The sequence below is a fragment of the Salvelinus namaycush genome, chromosome 31 (genome assembly GCF_016432855.1).
Source record: "Salvelinus namaycush isolate Seneca chromosome 31, SaNama_1.0, whole genome shotgun sequence".
Lineage (NCBI taxonomy): Eukaryota > Metazoa > Chordata > Actinopteri > Salmoniformes > Salmonidae > Salvelinus > Salvelinus namaycush.
The window spans coordinates 21,849,117-21,861,029 of record NC_052337.1 but is presented as its reverse complement, the minus strand read 5'-3'; the positions used below and the strand labels follow the sequence as shown (position 1 = coordinate 21,861,029).

General features: G+C 41.0%; 1 protein-coding gene across 1 annotated transcript; it reads right to left on the bottom strand.

The window, feature by feature from the left end:
- Positions 1-1,900: 1,900 nt before the first annotated feature.
- Positions 1,901-11,480, bottom strand: LOC120025509 (endoplasmic reticulum mannosyl-oligosaccharide 1,2-alpha-mannosidase-like). The gene is made up of 8 exons (XM_038970077.1): positions 11,424-11,480; positions 10,962-11,108; positions 10,494-10,682; positions 9,956-10,146; positions 9,611-9,731; positions 6,068-6,262; positions 5,348-5,479; positions 1,901-2,110 (listed from the first exon to the last, which is right to left on the bottom strand). The coding sequence occupies exons 1-8, from the start codon at positions 11,478-11,480 to the stop codon at positions 1,901-1,903; spliced, it is 1,242 nt and encodes a 413-aa protein (XP_038826005.1).
- Between the last annotated feature and the right edge of the window lie 433 nt (positions 11,481-11,913).

The following is an 11,913-nucleotide window of genomic DNA, read 5'->3' as shown; positions in this document are numbered from 1 at the left end:
CACAAGGCCAAATCTGTTGCTTACCAAGAAGACAGTGAATGTTCCTAAGTGGCCGAGTTATAGTATTGACTTAAATCTACTTGAACATCTATGGAAAGAACTGAAAATGGTTGTCTAGCAATGATCACCAATCAATTTGACAGAGCTTGAAGAATTTTCTTAATTTAATAAATGGGCAAATGTTGCACAATCCAGGTGTGGAAAGCTCTTCAAGACTTACCCAGAAAGACACGAAGCTCTAATCGCTGCCAAAGGCACTTCTAAAAAGTATTGACTCAGGGGTGTGAACTTATGTACATTTGATATTTCTGTATTTCAAACACAATAAATGTGAAAAAAATATATAAAACATGTTTTCACTTTGTCATTATGGGGTATTGTGTGTAGATGGGTGAGAAAAAACAAATATTTAATTCATTTTGAATTCAGGCTGTAATGTAGAATAAGTCAAGTGGTATGAATACTTTCTGAAGGCACTAATAAAACCTGAAACTTGTAAGGAAAACATTAACCATTATCACCCACACCTCAAGAAAATAAGTACCCTTCTCATAGGGACTGACTAGTCTATATTAATTCTGGTAGTTCATTAGCCTAATTCTGGTAATACTTCTGTCTGATGAGGAGTCTGGGTTTGTAGATTTAATTCAAGCAACAAGAAAACATTCTACCCAGAAGCGAAAAATCTAAAACATGAGAATGCTGTGTGGCAGCACATCACTTTAATTAGGCAGTGGCATGTCGATTCATCTCGGAACCCAGAACCCAAATCTCACAGTTCAGTCACGAGACACTAGCCTACAAGTCGATTGCATAAACTTGAACTCCCTCATGATGAGACGGATACAGACATATTGGCCCAAATAAAATATGCATTAAATTCTCATCACATAAAAATATTGAGTTATTTACCTACACAAATGTCTGCATTGGATAAATCACATTATCCAAACTGACCATTACTTCATTGCCTAGAAGACATTACACTCTCAATTACCCTTCATACAATCCCATGATACGGGACAGTTAGACTTCTCATGAGTGCTCACAAAAAACACATAAAAAAACAAATATCAATAAAAAGGACACATTCACCATAAGTACATAATAAACAGCTGTCATTGTGCGCTGTGGCCCCAAGTGTAACAATGATCAAGGACATTACATGTGCAGGCCATCAGTGTTAAATGGGCACAAGGTCCACCCATTACGGCATCATTGATTTGAATGGAGACCATTCTACTCATTCTATTTATGTGGTAATGCCTATCAAGGAGAGGGACTAGTGAAAGAGCCTTGAGATAGGAGCGTTCCCTCTCAACATGCCAACCGATGTATTCAGTATTCACTTCTTCAAGGTGACTCATGCTTGAACATAAATGTACAGGAACAATCTGTGCAAAACCATGACCAACTTTAGGTATTTCCACCATATTTCATATTCTTTGTCAGCCCGTCAGGGACGGGAAGGGAGAGGATGATATTACTGTCTGTCCAGTGTTAGAAAATAATCAAACAGACACCTGGGGAGGCTTAGTCTAATTTCTCTCCTAGTCATCCCACCTCTGCAATAAACCTACATGTAGTTCATTTTAAGTTAATTTCGTAGACCTGTCGTCTTGTTTCTTTTGAACTGAACAGCAAGCCACCCATCTTCTCAAATTACAAATCCTTAGTAGAACAGAGACCAGCTCTATGGCATCGCCCCGATCCCAGGATAAACCCAAAGTTCTCCACTTGAAAGCCTATTGAAGAGTCTTTGACTGTGCACCGGCACACCACAGTGAGTCAAGCCGGATCCCCTGAGAAGAAGGCAGCCGTTTGGCTTCTAAACCCTAGAAAGGAGGTTCAAACCAGGATCTTGGTGGTAAGCTACTCCTCTATGACATCACGTCCTGTCTCAGACCGGAGGAGATTGCCAGATGGGTAGTGGGTGGGCCTCGGTGTTGAACACATACTTGTCCAGGCTGAGCAGCTCCAGGTCGTCTGAGAACAACAGGTAGAAGTACTTGAGTGTCTCCCCCAGGAAGAAGCTCTCCATCTTGTCCCTGGGACCAGGGTTCACAGGGTCATGCACGTTACTGATGGAGGTATAGCCTCCACTTGGCACCTGAAGAGGAAGCAGAGCATGAGGAGACAGGAAACCCAAACTCCTCCACATGAAACCCAATCTACAAGTATTGGTCTTTGACTGTTCGCCACCACACCACAGGGTCGTTCCACCTTAAAAAGCACAAGAGGATTTCGACACCCACCATCTCAGACTGTTCTGAAATTGTTTCTGTTGTTACAAACAGATACTATTAGCATTCCTGCTAATTGATTGCACCCAAAATTGCCATTTTAATTGATAGGATTCATATACAGTATCAGTCAAAAGTTTGGACACACCTACTCATTCAAGGGTTTTTCTTTATTTTTTACTATTTTCTACATTGTAGAATAATAGCGAAGACATCAAAACTATGAAATAACAAATATGGAATCATGTAGTAACCAAACAAGTGTTAATCAAATGAAAATATATTTTATATTTCAGATTCTTAAAACTAGCCACCCTTTGCCTTGATGACAGCTTTACACACTCTTGGCATTCTCTCAACCAGATTCACCTGGAATGTTTTTCCAGCAGTCTTGAAGGAGTTCCCACATATACTGAGCACTTGTCTGCTGCTTTTCCTTCACTCTGTGGTCCAACTCATCCCAAACCATCTCAATTGGGTTGAGGTCGGGTGATTGTGGAGGCCAGGTCACCTGATGCAGCACTCCATCACTCTCCTCCTTGGTCAAATAGCCCTTACACAGCCTGGTGGTGTCCTGTTGAAAAACAAATTATAGTCCAACTAAGCGACAACCAGATGGGATGGCGTATCACTGCAGAATGCTGTGGTAGCCATGATGGTTAAGTGTGCCTTGAATTCTAAATAAATAACTGACAGTGTCACCAGCAAAGCACCCCCACACCATCACATCTCCTCCTCCATGCTTCATGGTGGGAACAAAACCTGCTCTGCGTCTCACAAAGACACGGCAGTTGGAAATAAAAATCTCAAATTTGGACTCATCAGACCAAAGGACAGATTTTCACTGGTCTAATGTCCATTGCTCGTGTTTCTTGGCCGAAGCAATTCTCTTCTTATTGGTGTCCTTTAGTAGTGGTTTCTTTGCAGCAATTAGTCCATGAAGGCCTGATTCACTCAGTCTCCTCTGAACAGTTGATGTTGAGATGTGTCTGTTACTTGAACTCTGTGAAGCATTTATTTGGGCTGCAATCTGAGGTGCAGTTACCTCTAATGAGCTTATCATCTGCAGCAGAGGTAACTCTGGGTCTTCCTTTACTGTGGCGGTCCTCATGAGAGCCAGTTTCATCATAGTGCTTGATGGTTTTTGCGACTGCACTTGAAGAAACGTTTTTCTAACGAATGAGTTAGACAGGAGGAAATCAAAGAAATGGTCAAAAGCCACATACGGACCCTCCACACCAATCCCACCCCAATAACTAGTATATAGTATCAGTTCTCTATGTCTGACAAGTATTATGAAGCTGCAGCTTTAAGTATTGTTTCTTCATCCTTTGTAATGTATTCCCAGAGGATTTTGGTGCTGTTTTTTTACCCTGTTCAGCTAAATGAATTATTGAAGTTGTTAAGTTGATGTCCCATCCTACCTCCTGATATTACCAGGTTCAGACCAATAGATAATGCTGTTCCAGGTGATTTTTTCTTTAAATGGATAGTTCACCCAAATTACAAAAATACATATTTGTTTGTTTATCCTGTAAGCAGTCTAAGGATAAGGCATGACAGCAATCCATGCGTTGGTTTTGGTGTCCTCTGTTTCCACTGTTTTTAGCATTTGAGGCACAAATCCCATGCAGGTCAATGGTACCTATATTAGCATGTTCACGCTTCATGTCCAAATCATCCTGAAGTTAAAAAAAATGGATGTATAACTCAATGAATTTATAGATTATTTGAATATAAAAATGTAGCATTTGAAACATGGTCCAGGTAAACAAAACCAAAGCATGGGTTGCCTTCATACCTTGTCCATAAACTGCTTACAGGGTAAGGAAACCAATCTGTCTTTCTGTAATTTGGGTGAACTATCCCTTTAATAATGAGACGTTCTTAAAATAAATATCACCTAAGTAGGAACAGCAGCATTCAGAACTTGGTAATATCAGGATGTAGGATGGGATATAAATCTAACCTTAATGACTAACGGGACATAGATAACGGATACTGTATACTCGTTTTTAGGGTGGGATTGGAGTGGGGTGGCTTTTGATTTTTTGGGGGAAATTCCTTGTTAGAAAAAAGTTTGGTCCAAATCGAATGTTAAGTACCCTATTTATTGAATGTTTTAGAATCCTATAAATTAAAATGGCCAATTTGGGTGCAATCAATTTGCTCAATTTCTCAGAGATCAAATTAGATTTCAAAAATAATAATGTTGCAGGAATGCTAATCTTATCTTTTCTTAAATATATAAATGATTTCAGAACAATCTGAAATGGTGGGTGTCATGGCTTGCTGAAATGACATGGAACAACTCCACAGTGAGTCATGCAGGATCCCTTGAGAAGGTGGCATTGGTATCACAGCTCAGATGATTATGTTCATTGTGAATTTCAAGTAGACTCACCCTATTGTCTTCCGACAGATGGCGTCTTTCTAACGAGACTGCATTGCCATGAGCCATCTATCATGCAAATCGTAGCGCTAATCTTTAACAATAAAGATTCCTCTGCATCCGCGTGAAAGTAGGATCTGGCTTTTAGAAATGACTGCATTCTCGCATCGACACGCTTTGAACCAGCTGGCAGATTCAATGGCTATCTGAAACCATGCACAAGTCTGTCAGCTGATCAAACTTGTTGTATTTAGCAGTACACAGCTTACTGACATAAATGTGCTAGCTTGTTTAAATGGCCCTTAAGGTAGCTAGTTAGCCAGCATGCTAATAAAGTTGACCTGCACAAAATTACGGGACTGTTCTCAGAATTTAGCTTCTTAATTCAGACAGTGAGACTAGCTCAGCTAACAAGCTAGCTAGCATTTCATATGTAATAAATACTGCTTCCTCAACTACAAAACTCGTTAGCTTGATGTAGAATTTGGTAGTTAAGAAAACGTCAAAATTGCCTACAGATTTATAGTTTTGTTAAGATTAATTCTGACTGTCGGGGTTTGTTAGACGAAGTCACTTTAGTAACATTTTCTAATGTTATGCAGCATATTGTTGCCAAATGACTTTTGATCTATCCAATAAAAGTTTGCAAGTTATCAGACAGATCAGTCCAGAGAGAACTGTTGCGCTATCTGGCGTAAGACATTGGACTCACCCTGGTGTATCTGTTGAAGCTCTCTAGAATGTCCCAGCCACAGTCTCTGTATTTAGTTTCCTGAGTGAATCTGTACAGGTAGAACAGACTATCCACTGTCTCTGGTCTCAGGAAATTGCGTCTGTCTGCAGGCTGCGCGAGAAAAGACATGCAAACACACATAGTGTCTCCCCGAAATTTCACCCTATTGTCTATATAGTGCACTACTTTTAAGCAATAGGGTGCCATTTAAGAATCAACAATACACATTGACAGTAAAGTGGATGCAAATATACATCTTTCTATGCTTTGACTGATGATGTTTGTATGCTGTAGCAGCTCTTCCTAAACCAAATATAACAAATAAAATAAAGATCTTGTGAACTGACGAGAAGTATTTGGGAAGCAAGTTTGAGAGGAATAATTCCAGCAGTGAGGGAGGGAAAAAAATCCAGTGTATCTGATATATTTTCAGCTTTATTACACCCTGGAGCCACACATGACTCCTTTTACTCTGCCACTCCAAATCTCTAGACAGGGATTAGTGCAAGACACAGAAATAAAATGAGCAGCAAAGTAAACAAAGATTGAAAGAAACACAGTAGAAACTAAATACCTCTCTATATCTCACAGATACATATTGTCTGCATCCCAAACTGCACCATATTCTCTATGTGGTGCACTAAATAAAGAATAGGGTGCCCATTTGGGATGCCCAAATATTCTCCCAGTAGAACCCACCTTGACGTCGATGTCTCGCCACTCGTAAGGCTGCAGGTTGAAATGGGTGATCTCGGGGCTCAGGCCCGTCTCCATCTGGACGTACATCTGGTGGCACGTCTCCATCAGCTGCAGGGATAGCTCCATGTGGTCCTCTGGCAGCCCATTGTGGGCACCCAGCGCCAGAGTGCCAGGCAGGAAGCACACCAGGTGGTCCTGAAAAGGAGGGTAGAGAGAGGGGAGGACATAGAAAGAGAGAGGGGGGTGAACACAGAGAAAGAGAGAGAAAGAGAGAGAGAGGGGAAGACAGAGAGTGAGAGACAGAGAGAGGGGGAGGACAAAGAGGGAGGTGGAGGAAGACAGAGAGAGGTGGTGAGTATTTATTGTACACACATAGTACATGCATGGTAAGGCTGTTTTGGGGGGACGGGGTACGAACTCAATATACTTTAACCCGGCTTAATATCTTTTTGCTGTATTGATCCCCCCAAAATTGTTATCATCTAATATTCCAGGAATTCCTTAAATAATGTGTCTTCAATGTTCTAACATCCTAGTTTGTTTTTTAATTTCTGATTTTTTAAGTAAAAATAGTTTTTCCATCACTACCCCAAGTTTTCATATGTGAGTCAAATTCTAATGGAATTCACTGCATTGCAGTCGTCAAACTGACCTTTCTTTTTGCTACAATAATAAAATCTAAGTATATCTTGTTTTTAATGTTCATTAATCACCGTTTTCATTTCTCCTTTTTAACTCATTGAGCAAAATGAGTTTCATAAGGAGGCTCATAAGAATGTTGCCAGATATACAACCAAAATGGTTTTACAGATGCTGGATGAGGAAGCCATTGGTGCCTCTGACTCAGAATCTGAGCTATCCAATTCAGATGACACAGACTATGTGCCGATGGGTCAAACTGGAGTTTTGGATGCACCTGGTAGTCCAGCTGTACTAGATGATTCTATAGATGGGGAGGACTCCTCTGAGGAGAGTGAAAACCAGTCAAATAGACTGAGTAAAAAGGGGTATTACTGGACAAACTCCAAGCGGGCTGTCATGTGGCCTCCGTCTGGCCACTCTACCATAAAGGCCTGATTGTTGGAGTGCTGCAGAGACGGTTGTCCTTCTGGAAGGTTCTCCCATCTCCACAGAAGAACTGAGGCAATGGAAAGATGTGGGGTGATGAAAAGGGAGCCATGCCACCACCACCATTTAGATCAGCCAGAAGAGGAAGAGGTGCCAGCTCTGCCCAAGCACAAAGGATAGAAAAGTCAGCTGCTGGTGTTCTCAGTACAACACACCCGTCTGCAAAGAGCACAGTCACATAACAAATGCATGGACTAAGACAGCACAAGTAAGTATCACACACACACACTCTGTTCCTTTTAGTGTTCATGTTTTCTAAATTCACAATCGTTAGTGTTGTCGTCTATATTGATGATGAACTTGTATTTTCAAATAAATATGTTGAAATATTATAAAACATGGTGGTTTTATTTTGTTCTTCACACTAAAAGGTTTAATGTGAAACATTGATTGTAAGAAAAATATGCTAATATTTTCAATAGCTGTTATGAATTTTCATAATATGTTATCATTGAACTTTTGAAGAGCGACTAAAAACATTTCAAACAATAAAATAATTATTGAAAGTCCAAATCATCAATCAAAATAATTATGTTCGACAAAATGCATGATATTTTAGACCCATATAAATAAAACACAGATATTACATTATCGGGTCATTTTGACCCGGTATATGCATTCTTGAGGCGCCATGTGTACTACAGTATGTATCCTAAGGTTAAGATGACTAAAACCAAATCAAAACTGTGTAGAAATAATAATTGACCAACATTCATACTGTTTCTTGACTGTGTCCAGCTCGCTAATAATCACCGAAATGAACGCTAGACAGTTGAGTAGCATCGCAAATTCCAAAAACAATCGATAGAGGACTATTTTTTGCACATTTTGACAGCAAGAAAATAATACATTTTCAGTGCGGCGCACCGCACCTCATTGAAGAACATTTGTGTTAAGTACTTAAGTAGTACTTTAAAGTATTTTTACCTAAGTCATTTTTGGGGGTATCTGTACTGTACAACTTTTACTTCACTACATTCCTAAAGAAAATAATGTACCTTTTGCTCCATACATTTTCCCTGACACTCAAAAGTACTTGTTACATTTTCAATCCCTAAATCAAGAACAGACTATGGGAGACGCACAGTACTGCATAGAGCCATGGCTCCCAAGTGGCACAGCGGTCTAAGGCACTTCATCTCAGTACTAGAAGTGTCACTACAGACCTGGTTCAATTCCAGGCTGTATCTCAACCAGCTGTGATTGGGAGTCCCATAGGCAGCGCACAATTGGTCCAGCATTGTCTGGGTAAGGCGTGGCCGGGGTAGGCCGTCATTGTAAATAAGATTTTGTTTTTAACCGACTTGCCTAGTTAAATAAAGGTAACTGATGCAAGCAGTAGAATCAGATTTAAAAAACTGATAAAAATACACCTTATGGAACAGCGGGGACTGTGAAGAAACACACAGACACACATACAAATGGATTTTATATTGTAACACACTTATTGTGTTGTGAAAAGTGTTATGAAATGTAATGTCATGTAATATTTTAAGTTGCATTTAATTGTCTTAATGTTGCTGGACCCCCAGGAAGAGTAGCTTCTGCCTTGGAAGCAGCTAATGAGGATCCTTAATAAATACAAATACAAATGCTTATCAGGAGGACAGACAAGCAGAAAAAGCAGCATACCACCCTGTATCCCACTGCTGGCTTGCTGCTGAAGCTAAGCAGGGCTGGTCCCTGGATGGGAGACCAGATGCTACTGGAAGGGGTGTTGTAGGGCCAGTAGGAGGCACCCTTTCCTCTGGTATAAAAAAATTATACCCCAGGGCAGTGATTGGGGCATTCATTTAAGGCACTGCATCTCAGTGCTAGAGGTGACTTTCGGGTGGGATGTTAAATGGGTGTCCTGACTCTCTGTGCTCCCATGGCACTTATTGTAAGAGCAGGGGTGTTAACCTCAGCGTCCTGGCTAAATTCCCAATCTGGCCCTCATACCATCACGGTCTCCTAATCATCCCCAGCTTACAATTGGCTCATTTATTCCCTGTGTCATTGCTGTAAATGACCATGTGTTTTCAGTCAACTTACCTGGTAAAATGGTCCAATTCACACTTATCAAGGGAACATCCCTGGTTATGCCTCTGATCTAGGAGACACACTTGCTTTGTTTGTAAATGGTATTGGAGTGTGCCCCTGGCTATCCGTACATAAAACATTTAATGGTACCGTCTGGTTTGCTTAATATAAGGAATTTGAAATGATTTATACTTTTTTAAATACTTTATGATTTATTAGATTTACTTTTGATACTTAAGTATATATAAAAACAAATACTTTTACTGGAAGACTTTCACTTGTATTAAGGTATCTTTACTTTTACTCAAGTACGACAATTGGGTACTTTTCCCACCACTGTTGAAGAACTCTTTGTTGAAGAGTTTGACACCCCTGATATAGTCTCTCACTCACCATTTTAGTGTTGAAGCGGTTGTGGTTGAGCTCCCCTATGAAGGTCAGCTTGCTGGGGCCCGTGGTTCTCAGGAGGTGCTTCTTTACCCCCTCCACTGCCTCTAGGTAGTCCTCCAACAGACTGAGTATAACACACCCATACATCTCTATTAGTTTATCTGTAATGCTGTAAGACAAGTCTCCTCAACGCGAATGTGATCATGTGATCTGATTGAACCAAATATACAGTAGAATGCAACATTTCTTTAACTCCCAGGTTCAAGAAATCAAGGGAATAAGCAAGAAATCTGGAATCCTCCAACCAGGATATCCAGGAATTTGCAAACAGTATAGAAAGGTGCTTACTCTGGTTCAGTCTTGCCTCTCTGTATCCACTGTTTGAGCAGGTACTCGTAGTAGCTGTCTGCCCAGGCCCCCAGGGTGAACACTCCTTTGTGGGTGAACTGGCCGCTGTTGGTGTTGATGACTATGGGCACCAGGCCGTCATGTTTCCCTGGCAGCTTATGGATCAGCCTCATCACCTCATTCACCACCTCCTAGGGAGGCATTTGCGGGTTGATAAAGACTTTATTTTTAGGGCACACGGTAGAATGACATTTTGCAAAAGAAAACCTTCTCAAGTTCAAAACTATGCAATAATGAGTTAAACTCCTCTAACTTCAATCTATGCGGTCAGACAGATATTTTGTGTCCAGAAATTACGGATTGAACCAAGGTTGGTTTTTCAATGGGGGTCATCCGTTGACAGATAATGGAGATCATTGTCTGTCAAAAAAACACAATATGTCTTCCTAGTTGACTTGAATTGTTGACAGACTTAGCCTACACCCAGACAACACAACATGACCCACAGGAGGCACAGAGCACCTCTCTCTGGCCTCACCTGGTACTGAGGGTCGTGGGTAAGACGCCTGAGCTCTCTGAACTCCAGCTGGACACTGGTGACCTCGGCCAGGGTGCTGTCGGACGTCCAGCGAGGTGTGTGGGCCGTGCCCTTCCCAATGTTCACCTCAGAGAAGGGGATCTTGGAGGGGGTTTTGAAGGCAGGGATTAACCTCAACCCAATATCTTTCTACAGGAGCAGAAGGGAAGAAAAGACGAGAAAATACGTATCAATCACCATCAACAGTCATTAGTAAATTAGCTAATTGAATTAAGTACTTGTCTGACTTATTCATTCTTAAAGGGAAGAGAAGAGAATTTTTCCTGCTTTGATAATAGTGTCAGTCCCAAGGAACAGGGGAATTAAAGTGTGAAACAAGAGACGGAGGTATAGTCAGAAGTAAAGACCGTACTCTTGTCTAGTTGCCCTGTGACAATCTGTCCTAGCCTTCCTTCCCATGTCACTCACAGCCTTCTCCAGGAACATCTCATCCCCAGTCAGGTGGTAGGTGCTCAGCATGACTCCCACAATCCGGATGGTGCTCTCAAACAGGTTCACGTCCATATTCTTAGAGATCAACAACTCAGTCTCCACCCACTTCCTCGCCTCCTTAAACTTTGCATATGAGAGAGAAACAGACATTTTCTATGGAATATATAGATATTACATAGAAAATCTGGCCTTTCCAGCTACAATGGTCATTTACAACATTAGCAATGTCTACACTGTATTTCTGATCAATTTGATGTTATTTTAATGGACGAAAAATGTGCTTTTCTTTCAAAAACAAGGACATTTCTAAGTGACCCCAAACTTTTGAACGGTAGTGCATATTTGTGAAGCCAAAAACACAACTGTTCAAGCTGTGGAGTGGGTAAGGATGTACATTATGGTTGAGGGTATGAGATGGTGCGTGTGGCAGAGACTTACCTCGTGCCAGTGGGGCAGCGTCCTCAGGGTTGATTGGTACAGCGGGCACAGCTGCATCCTTCTCATGTGCAGAGGGTGGGCGTTCTGTAGCCTGGTCAGCCTCGATCATGGCCCCTCGCCAGCTACATGCATGAAACAAACAACACACAAATTATAAAGGATATCAAACTGTAAACAAATAGTAAGAACAGTATTACAGCAGAATGACCCTGATTGGTCAATAGATATTAATTCAATATCAAATGTGGTTATCCATGACAATATGTGATGTAAACAGAGAGGTCTACTTTCTTGGGGACCAGAAACTGGTTTTTCATCAAGCTGTCCGCTCAAGAGGAAGCTTCTTACTGTAACCAGTGCCTGTAATCTGGTTCAGGTTACTAATCAACCTACCAGGGTGTTTACAAACACTACAGCAACAAGATCATCCACATGTATCGATCACATGTTTACTATTACTGTAGAACTTTGTTCTAAAGCTGTATTCGTA

Bases quoted from the DNA above. Each gene is read 5' to 3' on its own strand.
- LOC120025509 (XM_038970077.1), bottom strand. From the start codon at position 11,480: ATGCAGCTGTGCCCGCTGTACCAATCAACCCTGAGGACGCTGCCCCAC. The intron at 6,263-9,610 runs GTGAGTGAGAGA...CCTCCTTTTCAG, and splicing joins ACCGCTTCAACACTAAAATG to GACCACCTGGTGTGCTTCCT. The intron at 5,480-6,067 runs GTGGGTTCTACT...TTTCTCGCGCAG, and splicing joins GGCGAGACATCGACGTCAAG to CCTGCAGACAGACGCAATTT.